Source organism: Nannobrachium achirus (assembly GCF_963921795.1).
Source record: "Nannobrachium achirus genome assembly, chromosome: 17".
Taxonomy (NCBI): Eukaryota; Metazoa; Chordata; class Actinopteri; order Myctophiformes; family Myctophidae; genus Nannobrachium; species Nannobrachium achirus.
Window position 1 is genome coordinate 56459514 of NC_137824.1, and position 23752 is coordinate 56483265.

The 23752-nt window shown below is 42.8% G+C and overlaps 1 protein-coding gene across 1 annotated transcript in view; it reads left to right on the forward strand.

The window, feature by feature from the left end:
• Positions 1 to 1512: 1512 nt before the first annotated feature.
• chrnb5b (cholinergic receptor, nicotinic, beta 5b) overlaps positions 1513 to 23752 on the forward strand; it is a gene marked incomplete at both ends in the record, with an annotated part of 49147 nt that continues 26907 nt past the window's right edge. The window contains one exon of the mRNA XM_080745856.1: positions 1513 to 1570. Coding sequence (XP_080601982.1) covers positions 1513 to 1570 — 58 coding nt within the window. The remainder of the gene's footprint in view (positions 1571 to 23752) is intronic.

The following is a 23752-nucleotide window of genomic DNA, read 5'->3' on the forward strand; positions in this document are numbered from 1 at the left end:
AGGTATATATAATTATATACTTCTTAAAATAAATATATCATGCCTGTTGCTAAGGTATGGCAACATGACTGGTGTCTTGCACGCGCGCATGTTGCCATACCTTAGCTTTTTCTGAACTGACGCCATTGGTCCGGTTCCCAAACTGGTGTGAAAAAACGTGTTAAAAAATGTCTGTGGCTTAAGGTAAACTGATGCGAGGCCTACCTCTGGCCTAAATATGGCCTGCATCTTGGCACAAACAGCTCAAAGTTTGTTATGCCCCAGGGTCCCATTGGCCAAGCTTAATTCGTTCGCAGGACGCGCTGTGATTGGCTAGCGGGACACTTGATGAAATTAACTCATAAATAGCACTGCTCACTTCACACTATTGTGTTTTTTTCAGTCAGTCAGGGCCTATAGGTAGCCTAACCTAACTATCCTTGTGGCACATCCAAGGTCAGGCAATTGAAAGAAAAATTCCTACTGAAAATCAAATTATACTTTAATCCCCCTACCCATCCACACCCATGCAGCACTTTTCATTGATCTTCTGAGATTTAATAAAGTCATGACCTTCAGAGATTAAAGTCACATGCAGCTTCAGTAGACAGTAGCCTATAATTATGGATTATAGTCAGTGCTGGCCGATTATGAAGCTTCAAAAGTAATCTTTGCTCTTGGGTTTTAGCTAAAACACTTGACTGTGAACATTATGAAAGTTATTTGAAGTGAAAACTAACTAGCCTAGATTGTAAGATTTAGGCTATATCGTTTGATCGTGCGCAGGCACGAAGGGGGAAATGCGGTCACTCTGTTCCATCTGAAAGGCATTCCCTGGGGGACTTTAACTGTAATAGCTTCCTGTAAAAGCTATTTGTTGTCACAAATTGTCATCTCCTGTGATCAGAGAACGATAGAAAGAAACCACCACCCGACAGCAGGAAAAGGAAACGCACTGGTCTAGTAGGCGGACAGGGCGACATCATGGGAGAACTGGCGTAATCGTATTAACCTACTATTTGAACATTTCATCAAAAAGAATGGACGGTCCAGCCAGTGTGGACGGGATTATCGTTCAGTTGGTTGGTGGAAATATTGTTTAGGTTAATGTGCTCTAGTCTGGTCTGGAGGAGTTAGTGGGACTGTGGGTAGCCGGGTATTGCTGGTGCGCTCCGCTATACCACCACACAGACAGTCTCATTATAGTAGCGGGGGGACCGGCCGCTCCGCTCGATGCGTAGCCCACTCGGACGCGTCCTGACACAGAGCAGCAGCCTCCGTGTCTTCTTCATCCCACACACACTCTCTTTCTCTTGACGCGCTTCGAAGCAGCCAGTCAACTTCGGACTCAAACAGCTTAAAATGACACCGTAAACGCCGGTCTTTCTTTCATCCACGGGTCTCTTTTATATACTTTCTTTAATATTGTTCCTTTGCTTCACGATATCGAGAGAGACGGGACGCTCCTATAATAAACCCTCTGTTCTGCAAGTTTGTGTTCTCTGCGTGTCGTCGCACTGGAGGGAGGCAGCGATGGCAGCGGTCCCGGTGATGAAAGCAGCGTTCGCTCTCCTGGTTCTCACCGTGGCAAGTGAGTAAAACAGCCTCAGATGATCCACGCACCGGCCCCACGCCGTGGGGACGGGGGTTTATTATAGCCTGCTGTAGGAATGTTGTTGGAATGCTTAATGAAGGACGCACCGCGTTCTAATTTGTCTGTTAGACTGGGTTCTACCCATGTCTCAACAACTCACAGTATTTGGCGTGGGAAGTCAGATTAAATGGTTGGAAACAAATAGGTGTATACGAGTATCCTCCTATATAGGCCATTGGATCTCAAAGTGGGGTCCGGGGACCCCCCAGGGGTCCTTGAGGGAGTTCCAGAGGGTCCCCAGCTAAATGATAGTTAGGAACCAAATGGACCCTCATAGGTAGGCCTATGTGCACATTTGGTTCCATGTGTACACTCTCTGAGTCAAATTAACATTGATTTTATAATAATAATATATCCCAGAGATAGAAATGCCATTACATGGGGGTCCGTAGTCTAATGCATGTCAAACTGGGAGTCCTCCTTTACAAATAAATACTTGGGAATAACAGGTCAAGCCTTAAAGATCTTCTCTTATGGGGGTCCCTGGCATATCTTTTCAAATGTGGGGTCGGTCTGTATGTGTCAATGTGGGGGTCCTTGACCTTGACATTAAAAAGTTAGAGAAGTTATGAGAACCACTGTCCTATAGATTTGGGGAGTTTAACCGATATATGACCGTTGGATCATTGGATCAATATGCCATATAGTGCATTTTATGGCATTTATGGCATATGGCATTTTAATAATGTTAGAAAACACATTTGTGCCATCGATATAACAATATAAGTTAACGGACAGGCCAGTGGGGAAAAGTAGGCTAGTGCTCGTTTCTGTGCGTCAGACTGTTAACACGTGATTTTCAGCACGCCTCAATTAACTACATGCTCACTTTTGCACAACAAAACCACGCGGCGATTACGCAGAGGGTACAGTCTATATCCATATGGCTGTGTGATGCATTCTAAAGGTCTGTATTGTCTTTAGCATACATTTCCCCATGCTGTTAAAAAAAGTCAAGTTAAAAGGTTAAATCCAATAAAATAATAATGTCATAGTTGGTTAGGGTTAAATATTTTACAGGGTCTATTAAGCAATAAAAGATAGTGTGACTCTAATTGACGTCGCACAATGGCATTTAAATCAGCCTGATCAGCTAAATCTCATATTGTATGAGATACAGCAGCATGTGATTTGACATGACTAAAATACACACACAATGTACTACGATCCGTGCCAATTTAGGCCAAGGCTAATGATGATAGGCTACTTTATATATAGGGCAGGATTATTAGTGAATGGCTTCTGATATGAAATTCTCCATGTTCACATGGACTATTTTAAACCTTTGGCCTGCATTTCGATTTAAAGAACGTTCTGGAATTGGGATTTTCTTCGTTTATGGTGAACTGTCCACGGTGCTGAAATGAGATCTGGTCACCTGAGCCAAGCTACTGTCAGTGCATTTCAAGGTACTTGTCTCTTTACTGTACTATATCAGAATGCACTTAGTGAGCACACTGTGACAGGGTGGGAATCGTGCAGGAGCTGTCCGGTGCTGAAATGGGATCTCACCTGCAGTATATTGCAGGCCCAACTCATTAGTCATTATACATTTATACTACTTATGTGTGCAGTTCTTGTCACATCTCATTAAGAACTGAAATAAAATATCAGCTGGGATGTAGTATTACATTAAGGAACTAATTGTACTGCCTTGTTCTCTCACTGACTGTGGCTAAGCCCCACTTATAGCACCACTAGTAGTGATCAGCAATTCCTCCAAATACGGTTTAATACAGGGGTCTTCAACGTTTTCAGGCCAAGGACCCCTTAGTTGAGAGAGAGATGAAGCAGGGACCCCCACAACCTCATAGATTCCATATAGTTTCTTCGTTTGACAGCACAATTATCAGTGTATTTTGGATTCATGTCAATTTGTGTTTTCAGATATTTAACCACTTGAGCCGTCATTACCTAATAAACTTGACCTTTTACTCTGTACTTAGTCTGCTCTTTTTCCCCCTCTACACCAAACCTCTTTGCCAAAAATAGCCGATCTACAAGCTCACAACGCCTCGCGCTGCGAAGCGTTGTGAGCTTGTAGAGCTGCTATTTTGGCTACAGTTCTCAGAATAAGGACACTAGGGTTCAAGTTGTTAAGAAAGATTGGAAGATTTGGAGGACCCCCTGTAGTAACTCTGAGGACCCCCTAGGGGTCCCGGACCCCCGGTTGAAGACCCCTGGTTTAATAGATTCTGTGTTTAATAGATAGCCATTAATGACTCAAGCACATGTTAAGCACACTGTATGCCAATTGTCAAAAATGACAAACCAATGCCAACCCACAGGAAATCTCAATTACATTTCTGTAGAGACTAAAAAGATGCTGTTCTGGGAAATTGCAAGTGTGGGTGCCGTGACGGGAGTCACACTTGCAAATTAATTCAGTCCTTGTCCCTTTTATACTCATATATGGAGATCCCTGATCATCCTCTGTCATCAATATTAAGCCCATATCTTGGAATGTGGTCTATGACGTCAGACATCTGTGATGTCAGTCATCTCCATATTTGGGAAAAGTTACATTTTTGCAGTTTCCCCTTTGACATACTGCATGGCCCAAGTGCGTGGCCCCAAAACTGTGGGAGGAGTAGCGTGGCAAAATCTGGAACGATGGAAGAAAGTCCTAACAGGGCAACCACACTCATTAAAGATCATTTCTGTATACCTGAGTGTCTGAACAACTTAAGTGGGAAATAATTATCAAAACTGATAAAGAAAATGCTTAAAATAGGGGTGACCTCTTCCTGCTATTGTTCATTATGTCCTATAGCTCAAAAGTCTTTCAAAAGAGGCCAATGCTTCTACCTTTCTCCTTTATTCTCTAGAGACGTCTGCCCCTGATTCATTTGTTGCTGCATTCATTTGAGCCCTCCACATTTGCTTCAGACTCACAACAGCAATGCTAGAAAACTCCTTAACCACGTTCAACATGGCGTTACTGACTTGTGAAAATGTATGTAAATATTTTCACAATTAGATTTTTTAAATAGCGGAAATAGCCGATCTGCAGGCTCACAACATGATTGGATGCAATGTATTGTGAGCTTGTATATCATCTTATGGTTAGCAATTAGTAATTTATTACTTAAACGTTTAAGCCTCACTTATTGTGGAGTTCTCCTCAAAATGACGTAAGACATCTATCAGTCAAGTTCTCCTCGACAGTACAAAGGCAGGGCCCTTAGCCAATGAGGTGCAGCCAAAGGGTAGATCTTTGTGCCCATACATGGTGTTACATGCGAGCCCACACTCTTTCGTAGGAACAGTATTTCTAGTTTGAACATGGGTTTTGGAAAGTGGGCATCAACAAATGGTGGACTTTGTATCCCTCTTTCTCTCGCTTTGCCCCCTGTAGCCTTCCTATCTCCCTTTATTTCCTAGTTTACCCCATCTGCCATTGCTAAGGTACCCTCTCCTTCTTCTGCTTCTCCTTCCTCCTTATAGTTTACAGTTTACAGTTTAGGCATTTAGCAGACGCTTTTAATCCAAAGCGACTTACAATAAGCAGATACAACATCGCAATAATAAACAAGATAATAGGTCAGTACATTAACAGCAATATAACAATGTAAATGGATATCTATCTAGAGAAAAACACAATATAATCAAGTTCTAAAGAAACCTAACAAACAAATGTTAACTAGCTTCATGTATGGTCATTGATTTTACTGTAGTGCTAAGGGTTTAGGTGGAGTCTGAAAAGGTGAGTCTTCAGTCCACGGCGAAAGGTAGCGAGTGAGTCCGTTGTTCTAAGTGCGACAGGGAGTTTATTCCACAACTTGGGAGCCAAGAGGGCAAACTGTCTCGGACAAGTGGATTTTTGCCCTGGAGTTTTTAGCGAGGGTTCGGTCAGCATCCCTGTGTTGGCTGATCTAAGTGAACGAGTGGGGGTGTAGGGGTTGATCAGCTTTTGGAGGACAACTTTGTTTTTTTACAACAAGGGTTCATATTTTAGATTGTAATTAGAGAAAAGAAAAAGTGTGTGTTAAAATGTTTTCATTTGCTTCGTTCTATTGTTTTATCGCGTTTACCGTGCTAAAATGTGGGGCATGCGTACGCATGGGGGCATGCGTACAAGTGGCTAAATATGTCTTTTTAGACACAATAAGCCAGCAGTTTCTTTATTGCTATTTACTGTAACACTTCTAGCCCCCATAAGTCACATCCAACCATGAAAGGTTTCGTTGTTTCTTGGGAATGGGCTTATTCTGTGTAAAATGACATATTTAGCCACTTGTATATGCATGCCCCCAACCACTGATATAAGAATCTCTAAAACAATAGAAAGAGGTAAATGAAATAAATTTAACACTCATCTTTTATATTCTTTAATTACAATCTAAAATATGAACTCTTGTTGTAAAAAACTAAAGTTGTCCTTTAATGTGGCCCCTGCAGTGCATATGTAAGTCTGTTTGCCCAGTGGGAACTGTCTGGGGAATGGTCTGGGGCCCAAGCATGGCGTGACTGCAGCTCATGTCATTCTTATCAAACCTCGCCCTGGTGGCTACAGTACAACGCTAAACCCGGAGGCCACTTCATGGCAGTGCATGCACTCCCTGTCATTCTGTTTCGTTTCACATCCGTCTGTCTGTCTCTGTCACGTTTCATATGACAATCATACAGTATCTCATCATTTTCTCCGTCATCTGCTCTTCACTGGTGTGCTGTGAACCCTTTGACACCCGCAATTCTTCATCCACCACTAGGGATGGGACAATACGTGATATTATCGTTTATCGTGATAAAAAAACACTCACAATAATCATATCGTGGAGATTTAATTTATCGTGATATCGTCCTTCGTCATGCAATGGGATCAATTCACCTTTTATTTGCCAAGCTGCATATCCGGTACCACAAACCCTCTATAATTGGTAAAAGGTACTTATAATATACAAACTTAATAATAATAATAATTTATTTATTATTCAGACACATTGCTGTGATTTGAAATTTGTTCTCCGTCTTTGACCCATCTCTTGGAGCGGTGAGCTGCAGCCGTGCCGCGCTCGGGAATCAGTAATGGTGATCAGCCCCCCCAATCCAACCCTTGGTGCTGAGTGCCAAGCAGGGAGGCATTGGATCCCATTTTTACGGTCTTTGGTATGACCCGGCCAGGGAATCGAACCCCCGACCTCCCAGTCTCAAGGCGGGCACTCTAACCACAAGGCCACTGAGCTGGTGACTTGATACAGTCTTTTTTTCACTCTCTATCAAATGTCTTTGCCAAAAAATAGCAGATCTACAAGCTCACAACGCGTTTTGAGCTTGTAGATTGGCTATTTTTTTGGCTATTTTTGGCTATTGGCTATTTTTGGATTGGCTATATTCCGCCCCGGCATAATGGATTTTGATTCCCGTGATAATATCGTAAATCGCGATTTCTTTTGTCACAATAATCGTGATATGAAATTTTCATATCGTCCCATTCCCTATCCACCACTTTGTTTTCTGTCTGTCTGTCTGTCTGTCTGTCTGTCTGTCTGTCTGTCTGTCTGTCTGTCTGTCTGTCTGTCTCCCCCACTCTACCTGTGTCGTTCTCTCTTACAGTAGCAGCTGTATACTGTGGTAAATGGTGGGTGTGCTAACATGTTTTACAGCTATCCCTGATCTGATCTTTTGCCCATTGAATGGCTGTGCACTGTGTTGCAGTGCCTTAGAGCGGTGGTTCTGAAACATTTTTACTTCAGTACATTTTTACCCCCCTTCCCTGATTTCGGAATGCATTGATTGATTGATTGAAGAATTTATTAGAAGTTTGCAATAGAAAAAAGTACAGTTTCATGACAGTACAAATCACTGGTACAAGGTCAACTAAAAGGAGATCCTAGAAAGCCGAGGCTTATTTCCACAGGAACCACACTTTAAGTATCTCATATAACATTGAAAGACAGACGGATAGAACATAGTACTTTATCTAGGATAATATCAGTTTCAAAAGCATAACATCAAATACAAAGGCAGAAAAAAAGAAAAGGGGGGGGGGGAGCATGGGGGCTTAGTCTATTTACAAGTCACGGGTAGAAGCTGTCTGAAGGTGACTTTTCATACCAATTTTGAAGGAGGCTAGGGATTTGCTCTCCTTTAGGGCTTGTGGAAGGGCGTTCCACATGTTGATGGTGTAGCAGGAGAACGAGTTAGAGCCTTGTTTAGTGTTAAATCTACGTTGATGATGATTAGTGGAGCTGCCTCTGGTGTTGTGATCGTGAACATCCTTGACCTTTAAGAAGTAGTTTGTCAGGTACATGGGAATCTTGGAGGTGTAGTGTATCTTGTACACCAGGCCCATTGCAAGATGCTGTACTCTATCAGCTACTTTGAGCCACCCCACGCTTTCGTGGTGATGATCGGTAAGGTGGGTCTGAGGAGGGAGACCAAGCACAACCCTAATTAGTTTGTTTTGGGCTGTTTGGAGCTTTAACTTTAAGGCAGCTGGGGCGTCGCGATACCAGACAAGGACTCCGTAATCAATGAGGGGCCCAATAAGAGCACCTCCTAGTGTCTTTCGGGATTTAATATTGATCAGCGGGGCAACCCTTTGCAAGAAGCGAATTCGTTGGTTGACTTTATTGATTACCTTGGTGGTCATTTTTTCACTGGATAGGTTAGCCTCCTGCAAGCACCTCCTTCACCCGACAACAACTTGCTTAGAAAGTGTTAACATCAAAAGTACAGTTTGATGTCAATATGTTCCAAATAGAATAGCATTATCGCAAATAAGTATTTCTTTCTATTCAGTAACAGTTGTGCTAGTGACATTTTTGATTTGTGGTTTAAACTTTAACGGGACAATAACGGGACAGGATTGTTTTTTCGTGCCCATATGGTTTAGCTCAGTGTTTCTCAAATGGGGGTACCTGTACCCCTAGGGGTACGCAGGGGTTCTGCAGAGGGTACGTGAGGAAAACTATGTATTTTACTGTAACTCTAAACCAAATTACATCAACAACTTGACTCGTAGTAACAGTTATTGAATAGAAAGCAATGTTTATTTGCCATTATGCTGTTTTATTTTGCTGTGGCCAGGGGAAGGGGTACTTCGGAGATCAGTATAAGGGGGTACTCCAGCCAAAAAAGTAAAAGTTTAGGTAAATGTAAAAGGGACAAGTAAAGTATAAATATTAAGTAGTATACATTGCATTTTTGATGAAAAAGCTTTTGACAAAAACTTCATTCACTTATTGCGACCGAAGGTCGCATATACCCTTAAAAACCGTGTCGCTTGAGTGACCTTCCTTCCGTAACCTTCCTTCTGTAACCTTCCTTCTGTACGGGAGTGATGTCAGTGTGATGTCAGCGAGTTGTGACATCACTTCCTGTACGGGGCAGCTACACGAAATGTGGATAACACTATATATGGAGATAGTCCAGTCCATCATGTCATATGGGACTACCGTCATAGACAGTAGCCAAAAGAGAAGGATACACAAGACTAAGAAAGACAAAAAAAGAGAAGAATAAAAAAGAAAAAAAAGGAGGAGGAGGATAAAGATACCAAAAGGAGAGAGAAGAAAGGGTGGATGAGGTACAATGTGTGTCAGAAAAGAAAATATAACAAGGAGGTGGCAACGGGGCGGCTAGATAAAGTTATTAGGCCTGGATCCGACTTTAAGTCGACGCACAGGATTCCAGAAGTGTAGCGCTTATTCGCTCTTGTATCAAACTGGTACTCGAAACGTTCTTAGAATTTAATATATATTTTCTAAAGTAAATATGGGGGCGGCTGTGAAAAAAAGAGAAGAATAAAAAAGAAAAAAAGGAGGAGGAGGATAAAGATACCAAAAGGAGAGAGAAGAAAGGGTGGATGAGGTACAATGTGCGGTATCCTCCTTGTCAAGCTCGACGTTGGGCATTTGGACCTATACATGGAGAAATGGAGCGAACCTGTTTGGCCTAAACATGGAGATGTGGTACAGAATGACTCATATATGGGCATAAAAAGTATGTCATGTGACATCACTTCCTGTACAGACAGTCAGACAGACAGACAGCCATTGACTCCGGCCTAACAATGGCTACTGTCTATGACGGTAGTCCCATATGACATGATGGACTGGACTATCTCCATATATAGTGTTCTCCACATCTCCATGTTTAGGCCCTATCGCTCACACCCTAGGTGGGGTTGGCGATAGGGCCTTTCTGTGTGGAGTTTGCATGTTCTCCCCGTGTCTCCTAGGGTTGATACCCTCACAAAAACATAAACAAACTCAAACTAAAAAAATTACAACAACTAGAATCGTCAGAGAAACGCTGTGGTTGGCCAGATAGTCAAGAATTGGCGCGACCTTGCCGATGTCGCATGTCACCCTGAGGTCGCATTCCACCCTCAGGTGTCTTACTAGTACAATATTAAATAGCTTTTAATTATTTTTATGTGGTTACACCATTAGACCTTTTCAGGCACTGTAATTCTGTCATTTGCATTGTAAAATGGTGCAAATGTATTTTCAAATGACATGAAACCAACAACATGTTCATTTTAGGAAACCTGATACATGCCTTTAAAATAAGATTTTAAAAGATTTCTCAATTTGTCATCATGCCAACCCCATTTTGTGACGAACCATACTGTATACTGCAAATAGCTGTATGCAATGTTTTAGCTAAATTAACATTTTGAACTTTGAAGGGTAACCTGCAAAAGCACTCAGACGAGGGAGGGGAAGGTGAGTTGGTGCAGTAGTCTGTCAGCACAGTTTCCATGTTCGAGTCCCAGGTCTGCTCTATTCCATTTTGAGGGTGGCATAGAAAACAATACTTCAAAACACCTGACACCTGTGTAGTGGGAATGCATTATAGTGCACTAGTCTAGTCCTCTGAACAAAGGGCTTTCTTGTTTGAATCCAAGACCTCCTGCAGATTGTTAGTGTGATGGTGTAGTGGTCCAATGTTATGACTCCAAGCACAGTGTTGGCGCTGTTTGAGTCCCAAAATTACTGTATTACCTTTTGAGGGAGGTATACCCATTCAGAACGGGTACACATTATTGTGTATCATTATGTTGTGCTTTAACTATTAAAAAATAGAGATCTGCTATTATAGATCTGCTATTTTTGAAAAATTGTGAAAATTAGAATTTTGACCCAATTCTATAAGTGTCTTTTGAATCCTTCTAAGGTTTTTTGAAAACCCTATGTTTCTATGTCAGCAATCTGGCCAGCCATCGTCAAAGAAAAGGTCCTTTTCACTTAACTGGAGCTCAGTTAGTCTGTTCTTCAGAGACTACTATGTCAGTGGTTCTCAATCCTTTTCATGTGAAGAACCCCCAAACTGATATTTATTTGGCCACGGACCCCCATCCCAAAATATCTAGTTCCAGGGACCACCCCCAGAAGCAAAATTTGAGTTACAAACATTTGCTTTAAAAATACATAATATTCAAAGATTTGCACACATGTTCACAACTTTAAAAAAAATAAGTTAAAGCATTCAATAATTCTAGGCCTAAATATTAATAGTGCTAGTGGTCTGTATTAAACACAGAGGGTCCTTGTTTGAGTCCCAAGCTGTCCATATCTATCTATAAATGCGAGAAGTCTCTGCGTGTGTGTTTGTAATCCGTGTATCTCGAGAACCGTTCGTCCCACCGGCTTCAGATTCGGCACGCGCGCTCCCCGCCGCGGCACGGAGTGCAGTGCCGGGCCTCGACCCGTCCCGACGCGCGGTTTTCCCTAACCGGCGCGAAACGTTCGGAATCTCCTTATGCGGGGCTGATTGTTGACATCAGGCTGTTCCGGAGGAAATCGGCGCAAAATCGGTCATTGTGACATCACTGCAGTGCCGGGCGCAAGCGCTGACTCATTGTGACATCACTGCAGTGCCGGGCCTTGCCTCGACCCGACAGATATCTCCGTATATGGGCATAAGACTGAGAACTCCATATATGGGCATATGGGCAGATACAGAGATCTCCATACAGTATATGGGCATAGCTCCCCGCCGCGGCACGGAGTGCAGTGCCGGGCCTCGACCCGTCCCGACGCGCGGTTTTCCCTAACCGGCGCGAAACGTTCGGAATCTCCTTATGCGGGGCTGATTGTTGACATCAGGCTGTTCCGGAGGAAATCGGCGCAAAATCGGTCATTGTGACATCACTGCAGTGCCGGGCGCAAGCGCTGACTCATTGTGACATCACTGCAGTGCCGGGCCTTGCCTCGACCCGACAGATATCTCCGTATATGGGCATAAGACTGAGAACTCCATATATGGGCATATGGGCAGATACAGAGATCTCCATACAGTATATGGGCATACATAGACAGATATCTCCGTATATAGGCATAAAAGGGACACAGACCCTAGACCCGACAGATATCTCCGTATACTGAGAACTCCATATATGGGCATCTTGCCTCGACCCGACAGATATCTCCGTATATGGGCATAAGACTGAGAACTGAAATCGGTGCAAGCGCTGACTCATTGTGAGATTTGTGACATCACCTCATAAAAGGCTCTGACATCACGTACGCCACATGAGTCAACAAAAAATCTCTGTGAGTGTGTATGTATGTATGTAATCCGCGTATCTCGAGAACCGTTCGTCCCACCGGCACGCGCGTTCTCCATATATGGGAATAAAATGAATGCCCGTATGCGGAGCTGATGTCTGACATCAGAGTTTTCCACAACCGGTACTGTGTGTCCAGAGATCTTCATATATGGGCATAAGTGGACAAAGACAAACAGATGGTCAAAACGGGTCCTATGACAACAGGTATATTGGGGTTTGCATTAAAGGGTGGGGCATTCATGGGGTTTGCATTAAAGGGTGGGGCATTCATTCCCTATTTCAAATTCGGCACGCGCGTTCCCCACCGCAGCAGGTAGTGCAGTGCTCGGCCTCGACCCGACCCGATACACGATTTTCTGTAACCAGCACGAAAGGTTCGGATTCTGATGTCTGACATCAGGATTTTCCGGAACTGACACTGTGTCTGCATAGATCTCCATATATGGGCATAAAATGGATGCAGACAGACAGATACAGATATCTCCATAAATGGGCATAAATGGACACAGGCAAACAGATGGTCAAAGATCTCCATATATGGGCATAAAGTGGACGCAGACAGACAGATACAGATATCTCCATATATGGCATAAATGGACACAGGCAAACAGATGGTCAAAACGGGTCCTATGACAACAGGTATAATGGGGTTTGCATTAAGTTTGTCTCCTCCTCCATCTGTTTGTCTGTGTCCCTTTATTCCCATTATGGAGATCTCTGTATCTGTCTGTGCCTCCGACTGTGTTGCAGACACAGTGCCGGTTCCCCCTTTAATGCAAACCCCATTATACCTATTGTCATAGGACCCGTTTTGACCATCTGTTTGAAAAAGCGACAGAGATCTCATATATGGGCATAAAATGGACGCAGATAAACAGATATCTCCATATATGGCATATATGGGCATACAATGGACGCAGAATCACAAAGTTCTCCATATACGGGCATAAAAGGGACACAGACAGACAGATACAGCGATCTCCATATATGGGCATAAATGGACACAGGCAGACAGATGGTCAAAACAGGGCCTATGAAAACAGGTATAATGGGGTTTGCATTAAAGGGCGGGGCATTCATTCCCTATTTACATTGTTCCGAGTTGGCCAGGTCGCCGACTAGACGCTGGGCCGCGATGAGGCTAACATAGAAAATAATACTTAAGGCTCAGGCCAGTGTGCAGAGAGCTTCCATGTTCAATTCCAGGGCTGACCATAGTTAAACGTAATAATACTCTGACATTTTGCTGAACATATTAAAACTACCTTTGGGAAGCACATACCAGCCCATTCTCACTTCCACTGCTTCACCCTCCTGACGCACATCGGACTCACTTTCGGCGTCACCTGTGCAGACACGTTGGGACGCTTTCAGCGTCATTCCAATAGATGCAGAGGGAGAGTCTTAGTGCGCATGCGCTGACACTTGTCTACTCGAACATGTATCTACCGTCAGTGGGACGCGAACCACCGCCTTCGGTGACTTAAGGCCAATATACATAAGAACACTTCAAAATACTAAGAGACCAATGGGTGATGGTGTAGCGGTCTAATTGCGACGGAAGGTCGCAGTTTACCATGAGAAATTTCACAGCTTGTCCGTAGTACGGTCTGGCACCGATCCATTGAGATTATATTTCCTCAACCAGCTTCAAGGGTTGGCCAATCAGGGTTGTATGCTTGGGGCACGTGGTTTCTGTAGGCTTGGGGCACGTGGTTTGGGGCAAACCCCAGAAATAAAAACTCTTCCTTAAATCCCAGACTCTCTTCCCAAAACGAAGTGTGTTAGATAGAGGCTGGTAACGCCAGGCAATGGGTAACAGGTCTGATATACATCACTGGCCAGATGGCCAAGAATTGGCACAACCTTGCGCTTTAGGGCGAGGTCGCATGTCGCCCTGAGGCGTCTTACTAGTGATCAGACTCTCAGTACAGTGATTCCATGTTCAAGTCCCAACCTCCAATTCATGGGTTGCATTTGTAGTCCTACACCAGCCATTTTGAGGACCAACACAGGTGTTTTGATTAACTTAGAACATTAGTTCTGTGCCAATCAGACGAATTGAACACCTGTGTTGGTCCTCAATATGGCCGGTTTAGGACTACAAATGCACAAATGTAGCAAGCAAAGTGGGAAGTAGGCTAATACATTATACTCAAATTATTATGTAATTATTAGCCTAGATCATGCACTATGCGTGCACGTGCCCACGTTAAAAGGTAAGGACAATTTGGCAGCTGCTTACTACAGCTATGTTTAAAATGGCAGCAAAATTGTTAACTCCAGACGAATTGAACACCTGTGTTGGTCCTCAATATGGCCGGTTTAGGACTACAAATGCAACCCATGAATTGTTCAATGCTGTAGCAAGCAAAGTGGGAAGTAGGCTAATAATTACATTATACTCAAATTATTATGTAATTATTAGCCTACTTCACAGGGAGTGAAAAATGGTCATGTTCAGTATCATGGTCATTATCATGGTCATGTCAGTGTCATGGTCAGTATCGTGTCGGTATCATGGTCATTATCATGTCAGTGTCATGGTCAGTATCGTGTCGGTATCATGGTCATTATCATGTCAGTGTCATGGTCAGTATCGTGTCGGTATCATGGTCATTATCATGTCAGTGTCATGGTCAGTATCGTGTCGGTATCATGGTCAGTCATCAGTATCATGATGTCAGCCCGCTAGCTTTTTGAGCTTGTAGATCTGCTATTTTCGCAGAATGTTCGCCGCAGAATAAGGACGCTATTTGTTTAACCTGCGTTTAAGTCCTTTTCTCTTTCTAGTCTTTTGAATCTAACACCAATTACTGTTGTACATGTTTAAACAATCCAACATTGGCTCTGAAATGTAAGTATTTGCAATGTTTTTTAAGGATAAAATAGTTAATTTCATAGGTGATTCTTTTTTTTTTTTTTTTTGCATCTCATGCTTTATTTCAGGTATAACATAGAGAAACAAGAACTTAAGGACACAGAGAGACATACATGGGAGACAAGACTTGGGCCGGACCCGAAACGGTGTCCTTGTGCTCACAAGGGGCACACAAACCGAAAAATATAATAAATTTGCTTTAAAATGTCAAATGGTGTAACCACATAACATATATTTTTTTAAATGTTACTTAAAGTGAAAGAAAGAAAGAAAAAAGAAAGAAAGAAAGAAAATGATTTATTTTTTGGCTGTTTTATTTGTAGATCGGCTATTTTCGGCAAAGAGATTTGGTGTAGAGGGGTAAAAGAGCAAACTAAGTACAGAGTGAAAGGTCAAGTGTATTGACGGTTCAAGTGGTTAAATATCTGAAAACACAAAGTGACATGAATCCAAAGTACACAGATGATTGTGCTGTCAAACAATGAAACTATATGGAATCTATGAACAGTTCGGGTGCGGGTCCCTGCTTCATCTCTCTCTCAACTAAGGGGTCCTTGGCCTGAAAACATTGAAGACCCCTGGTCTAGTCAATTTGGTTTAAAAAAGAGAGAAAAGAAATTCTGAATCAACTGTGAAATGGTGAGCTTTGATAATATTTTCCTTTACTTTTGGAATTGGGAAACCATCATCTACAAAATAAAATTAATTACTCACCAGTTGAATATGCCAAAACCATTATGGTATTTTATCAACCAGTGGATCCAGCATGATGAATATGTTATGTTATACGTGTTGCTGTGAACTTGACCCTTTGGACATGGATATATGGATTTCCTAGGCTGGTTGGATTCTAGCTACGGTAGTTTGCTGAGCGAGGCTCAATGTCAGCTGAAGCCTGAATTGTTTTGGCCCCTGGAAGGCCACCCAGATGGCAAGACATTGAATTATTCACCTCCTGGATCTCAGAAAATAGACAAACAACAAACGGGATGCAGAATTTGGAACCCTTTTTTTTCCATTTCAGTATTCTACATTTGTGATCATCTGGCCCATGGGTCACATCCGTCCACCTGGGTCCCTCAGAAGCATCAGTGTTTTAATCAGCGCTTGTGGGAAAAAAAATATGTTTGAACTTTCTCTGGCTGAAAGCCAGGCAAGAGAATAACCTTTGATTGTGTTGGAGGAGCTTCTGTGCATGTGAGATGATGGCATTTTTATTTTAGCGGTGATGAATTATTGAGATGGGGAGAGTGCAGTGAGGCGGATGGGGGTAGCGTGTGCGTGCGTGCGTGCGTGCGTGCGTGCGTGCGTGCGTGCGTGCGTGTGTGCGTGCGTGTGTGTGTGTGAGAGAGAGAGAGAGAGAGAGAGAGAGAGAGAGAATATGTGCGGGTCTGGTCTTGTGCTCTGTTTCTGCACACACATCTAATTTTACTTTACATTTACCTTTAGAGCACTGTCTTGCTATCAGCGCTATTAACATTCCATACGGCATAATGCAACTCAGATCCCATTTTCATTTTCAGTCTTTGGAACAATGTTATAAATGTTATATTTGTTCTATAGCCCTTTGTGCTGCTTTACAGTTTTACAGGAATATAACAAGGTAATTTATTTCTGTATTCATTTCAAATCAGAGAGAGCACCGTATGTAATGGAGTTTGTGTTAGATGCTAATTCACTGACATTAATTTAATAATACATTCAAGCCACATGTACAGTTGCTCTAACTTGAAAAAAAAGTGCTTTTTAAGTTAAGCTACTCTTCATCAGTGTTGTTGTTTTTTTGGTACAGCAAACTTTGATTTAGTTTTAGTCATAGTCTTTTGAATAAAATGTCATTTAATTTTAGTCATAATTTAGTCATTTCAGTAAGGTTTTAGTTTTAGTCTAATTTTAGTCGACTAAATATCATAAGATTTTAGGTGACTAAATCTACAGTTGATTTAGTCAACTGAAATGTATTTTGGCAGGCCTTGATGGCATTGTAATGACTGATTTTCGTGTGTGCTGAAAATAGCAGATCTACAAGCTCACAACGCGTCGCGCTGTGAGCTTTGAGATTTGAGACTATTTTCAACACGCAACACCTGAGAGCAACCAAACATAAAATACTCTCTTCTCCACTAGTCCCTCCCTAACGCTTTAGTCTATTATTATTTTGTTGACGAAATTGACAATTTATTTAGTCTTAGTTTTAGTCATCACAGCTTAGTTTTTATTTCGTTTTTATTTAGTCCTCGTCACTGAAAAAAACACAGTCGACAAAAAAATGTCGTCATAGTTTTAGTCGACGAAATCAACACTCGCAGAGGTGTCCAAACCTTTTTCAAAGGGGGCCTCATTGGAAAATGTTAAAACACCCAAGGGCCGAGACTTGGGGTGCGTTCGGAAACCCGCACCGGGTGTGTGCTCAGTGTAGTGAGTGCAGTGGGCGTGACGTTGGAGAGTGCGTTCACTGTGGCTTATTTACAAACGACCAGTTTTAACAGGGAGCTGTGTGCTTTTTCACTCTGAACTCTGAAGGTAAACTTTCTGAAAAGCAGCAGTTGCTGAGTATGCTAACGTAACGTTGCTATAGTGTGTGCCAGCGGCTACGTCATTGTAGTCCTTAGCGGCCATTTCTTGGGTAAATACACAGGTGTTTCAATTGTTTGATTGCATAGAACTAATGCTATAGTCTAATCAGAACACCTGTGTAAGGCTGTGTTTACCCAAGAAATGGCCGCTCTTAGAACTACATTTGGCACACCCTATTAGGAGATGTAGGTCTAATTCACAACATTGGCATACCTGCTGTTAATTTACATGTTGATGTGTGTGAAACTATCAAGCCCAAACGACCAATTAAGCTGCAAGTGCTGTATTTTGCGTTTATTTCCTCCATTGTTCACAGCTGAGAAGCATTCGAGACACGGCCATGAAAACCAACCAATCAGAACACCGCACCACACCGCCAAACCCCATGTTCTGAGTAGGGTTGGTGAGTGCGTGCACTCAACACACCAGTGCGCCGCGCACTGGATTTCCGAACGACAACGCACCAAGTGCACCGAATAAACGAACAACAACATGGCACACCAGTGCGTTGAGTGCGCATTTCCGAACGCACCCATAATGTCAGTCCAACACACGTCCTTTCGGTCGGACCATAACAAAGTCACACACATACCGTATGCTTCGCATTTAAAGTGATCCCTGACTAATACGACAAATATGTCTTAATACATTATAATTGTCCTCTATAACTACAATGTAAAATTAAAAACACCTTAAATATTTTATTTCTTCTAGAAATAGCTAATCTTTCACTCAGTAGGGGAAATGCCTGTCGCAAGTTGATGATGTCATAAATGTCACGTGTCATTTTTATGGCATGCATGTGCAAAAAAACAAAACACAAACACATTTGAAATATTGATTTGATTGATGCTTGTTTGTTTTTATTTTCACATGCATGCCATAAATTCCATAGGGATAGATCACACTTGACATTTATGACATCATCAACTTGCGACGGGCATTTCCCCTATTGAGTGAAAGATTAGCTATTTCTAGAAGAAATAAAATAATTGAGGTGTTTTTAATTTTACATTGTAGTTATAGAGGACAATTATAATGTATTAAGGCATATTTGTCGTATTAGTCAGGGATCACTTTAAACGATTTTTATCATCATCAATATTTAATATCAATGGTCTTTTGTCATGCAGGTGTCTGCTCTGAACAAAAGATAATTTTAACTCTGGCTTATTTCACATTACCAAATGTAACCAGATGTGCAAGGTAAAAATACAGTAACATAGCCTTTATTTCTCCTGACTCCTGACAAATTATAGTTTACTTTGGGAAAAAAATACTCTTGTTTGACGGTGCTGGTGGGCCATTTATAATACAATTTAGGAACGGGCCGCATTAGATTTGTCATCGGGCCGCATTTGGCCCCCGGGCCGCACTTTGGACAGCCCTGGGCTAATGAGTTGGCCTGGGATCATACATGCCATTCAGTTCTTAAATGTATGAATCCAAGTGATTTCCCTTGAAAGAGTGTAGTTTAGATACACAACCAATATAATACAACATAATCCCTTTATTATACGATTATACTAATCTCATTCTTGTCTCCATAATGTGGAGTGTGTTGTTGGACTCATTGTGTGTGTGTGTGTGTGGTGTGTGTGTGTGTGTGTGTGTGTGCGTGCGTGCGTGCGTGCGTGCGTGCGTGTGTGGCTATCATACAGTACCACCCACATGTTATGTCCCTCTCTCTAATCTGGTAGACAGAGATCTATGTATTATAACCCTCTTAGCACCCTCACCCTCAGGGTTTGTTTACGTCATATTGCTCTTGTTCACACTGTAGGAGTCCTCCCTCTTTGTTTTGTTTCCACTTGGAAACGTGTATGGAGGCACGGTACAGTGGCTCCAAACCAGATTTTACTTCAGAGTGGTAACCATGGGTATAGTTTCTCGATGAAATCATAACCCAACTTGAAGCAGTGCTCTTCCGAGCACATGTCTCCACCAGGCCAGGCGTCCTGGTGGTGCTATAATAGGCCAATGTAAAAAGGGTGGCATGTGTTCTTCACCAATCTTAGACCTTTCATGGCGCCACCATGAGGCTGATTTGAACATTTTGTAGTGTAATTTCTTCCTTGGCCTTTTGCGAATGTGCGTGCACAATTTCATTACAATTGCACGCTGTGTTTGATTTGAGGCATTTTGTTCGAAACGGATCAATCCTGCAAAGTTTGGAGACCAATCTTAGCAATCAGGATGGAATATTTAATATGGGACAGATCCGTCTTGATCATATGACTGTAGAGATACTGTGTACTGATTTGTGTTAATTTTGGGTACAATCTGAAGGAGTAATATCCAAAAATGTGTCTTACATAAGTCGGCCTCCTGGTGGCGCTATAAGAGGCTGCAAGGAAAGGGTTTTTCCTTGGCCTATAGGGAGTGCGCTTACAAAGTTTGATACTGATCGGTGGAGTTATAGGTAAAACCACGAATCGGCCTGTTATAGCGCCACCATGAGGCTTATTTAAAAATGTTGAAGTGGCATTTCTTCCTCGGCCTAGTGGGTACGTTTGTGCGCGATTTTATGTTAATTGCACTCTGCGTTTGTGATTTGAGGCATTTTGTCCAAAATGGACCAATCTTACAAACTTTAAAAGCCAATCTCAGCCAATCAGGATGGAATATGGACAATCAGACAGATCCGTGTCGATCACATGACTGTAGAGATACTGTCTACCGATTTGCGTGATTTTTGGACAAAATCTGTAGGAGTAGTGTACAGAAATGTGTTTTGCAAACATCGGCCTCATGGTGGCGCTAGAACAGGGCCATTTAAAAAATGTGGGGCAGAGGTTCTGAATTGGCATCCAGGGAGTGTGTGTGCTCATTTTGGCAGCGGCCGGACGAACGGCGCCCGAGATTAGCTGGTAACAAACTCGGAGGACGGACGGACGGACGCACGCACTGACGGACGCACGGACAGGGGCGAAAACATACTCTCCCCCTGCCTTCGGCTGGTGATGACAACAAAACACCCAACACAAAGGTTGTGACCCTCACACCAAAATGTATAACCCCAAATGTCTGGGTCATGGGTCAATTGATTGTACTGAAAGTTAAACATTTTTTATGAAGGAATAACTATCTCTTAACTCTTTCTGTGCGAAAACCGAATAATATTGGTTCTTTTTTCCATTCCAATACAAATTTTTTAATCTATTTCGCTTACCCTGAGCTGCTAGTAGCGACGTGGGTGGTCCTGGCTCCTCCACCGCTTCCCAACGAGCCATTCTACTTGTCCCGATGATTTATTCCATTGAAAATGGTTTAGAAAAAAGTTTAGAGCCCCCCCAAAAAAACGCTGTTTCAGCAAGACGTATTAAGGATTACAAGAACCGACATTTTTTGGTTCATTTAGTAAAATGAATTAAATAATCGGAGGCATCAACGAAGCCCCGGTCTAATTTAGCATCCTATAGCACAAGGCCGCGATTCTGTTTACACGGCCGGTAATGGGAAGAAAAGGCCGCGCCACGCCGCCCACTCCAATAGAAAAACACATCTTTACAGCGGATTTTCTCCGGATTGTGTTCCGAGGCCAGCAGACAAGTTATTTTGGCGGCTGAATAACTTTAGATCGCTCTTCTAAAAAATTATATAGTCGATTGCTAACTGATAGCTAACTTCCTCCGGCTCGCTAGCATAGCACTCATTCGAGTGAAAAGCCAAGCCAGTTCAGGCTGGCGACCCGGATGTGATAGTGAATGCCTACGGGAGAATGGCTGGCACTCTAGCGGCACCTAGCGGCGCCCGGCAGTTATTGAGTTAACTAGCACACATGACCTAGAATTTACCAGTACAGTATGTGTGTAGCAGAACAAAAGGTGAGCTTACTCAGATTTAGTGAGTGCGTCACGAGTATTATGCTATTATTAACAGTGACGAGTCAGCGACTCACCTCATACATTGTTGAGGCAGGCCCTTTAAGTCAGTGGTTCTCAACCTGTGGGTCGGGACCCCCAGGGGGGTCCCCAAATTATTTGGAGGGGTCCCCAGATGATTAACTTAATGTGCAACATTGTTTTCTCACTTAACAGTAAACAAACCAACATCAAGTTTAAGTGTATAGAGAGTATATATGCACATTTCTAAAGTGACAATTTAAGGACCTTTTAATACCTCTAAAATGACAAATTAAACATAGGCCAAATTGTCAAATATTAGAGGCATAAATTGTGAAAATAGTCGATCTACATGCTCACGCAACGCAAGGCGTTGTGAGCATGTAGATCGTCTATTTTCTCAATAGAACCGTATTGTACAAAATGTAATGCCTCAACTCTTAGTGCTTGTCAGGGTGGGGGGGGGTCCCCAGGTAAAATATGATTATTTTAGGGGTCGCGGCCTGAAAAGGTTGAGGACCACTGCTTTAAGTGTTCAGGTGATCAGCCAGCTCAGTCCTTGGTAGGTGGATGTAGTAAGTAGCGCTTTGGAACCAACGGTTTGGGAACCCGAGCCATGTGGTCCATAGGTCAGCAGCTCCTATTTCTGTAGAGTGAGGCAGCTTGATGTACAAGTACAGTACAGTACAGTACAGTACAGTACAGTACAGTACAGTACAGTACTGTACTGTACTGTACATCCCCCAGCTATGATGAGCATGATGCTGTATGTTGCACAGACTTACCCCCAGTCCAACCATTGATCCTGAATGCCAAGCAGTGAGGCATTGTTTTTTATTTTTATTTTTTCCATTTTATAGTCTTTGGTATCAGGGACGTGCACATAATGTTAGAGAGGCAGGGGCTGAAATTTCTAAAAAGGGCCTTTTGGTGAAAATATTGAAAATAGTTAGCTTGGAGGTCGGCTATTTTCAGTACTTGATACCAAACTAAACTAAGCATAACTAAGCACTAAGCAGAAATTATGCATGTGGCATACGGCATGGATTTTTACACAGTGAGGGCAATTCTTTCAGCATAAGATGCTGCATTCAGAAGAGTTACCTTCGGGGTAAAGCGAGCATTTGCTTTTCTTTCACCATACTAAAAACTGCATTCAAGGTCTGGAGAGGGCACTTTTTACAGACGGGTAAAAGGGCAGGGACTCAAGCCCCCTTCGATGTCTATGTGTGCACGTGCCTTTTTGGTATGACCTGGCCGGGGAATTGTAGTGAATGTAGGTCTATAGCCTATAAATAGTTAGGATGTGGTTCACTTTTGATTTTGAGGTTAATGGTAAAAGGTTTTAGAAAACAAGAGTCTCTTCTATTCAAGGTGATGATGTTCAATCACAAACCCATTCAAAGAGAGCGCACCAGCTGATACCGATTTCCACTAAGTATCCATGCCTTAAATCAGTATTATTGCGACCGTCAGGTCGCAGTTCCTATGAAAAGCTCCACCGGCTGTCAGTCTGTCAGTCAGTCAGTCTGTCTGTCTGTCTGTCTGTCTGTCCGTCACGTGACACTTTTGCCCTAGTCATACAGTATCTCTGCCACCGTTGGCCCTATCAATGCCAAACATTGCACACACACTCCTTGAATGGCAACTCACAACCAGCTACAACCCTCATTTCTCACATGGCCCTCTTCTAGCGCTACCATCAGGCTGATTTTTGAAAAACACATTTTTGGACACTGCTCCTACAGATTTGGGCCTAAACTCACGCAAAGCGGTACACAGTATCTCTAAAGTCATGTCATCAACATGGATCTGTCCCATTTCCCATATCCCCTCCTGATCGGCTACGATTGCCTTCTAAAGTTTGTGTATGCGACCTGACGGTTAGGGAGTCTTACTGGTAGTTCAATTCAGTTTTGTTCAAGTGCCAAATCACAACAAGTTGTCACAAGACACTTTAATATTCCTGGAGTAGAGACTCGACATTGTCCCAGCCAAACGTCCCCTTAACTGGAAGTAAAGTCAGACAGATCCAGGCTCTGGGGTGGGCGGCCCTCTGCCTTGACCGTGTCAGGGGGAAAGAGAGAGAGGAGAGCAGGGACGTGCTGGGCCCCTGATTCAGCCTGGGAAAAAGAGTTGTAGAGGCCATCATTGCGCGCTATAGAGAGAGATCTCTCTCTATAGCGCTGCTGCTACTCAAAGATTTGCCATTTCAGATCATGACAAGTGACAAGCCAGCGGGCCAATTAGTTATATTTGGTCATTGTTGGGTGGAAACCTTGTATGTCCAAAAC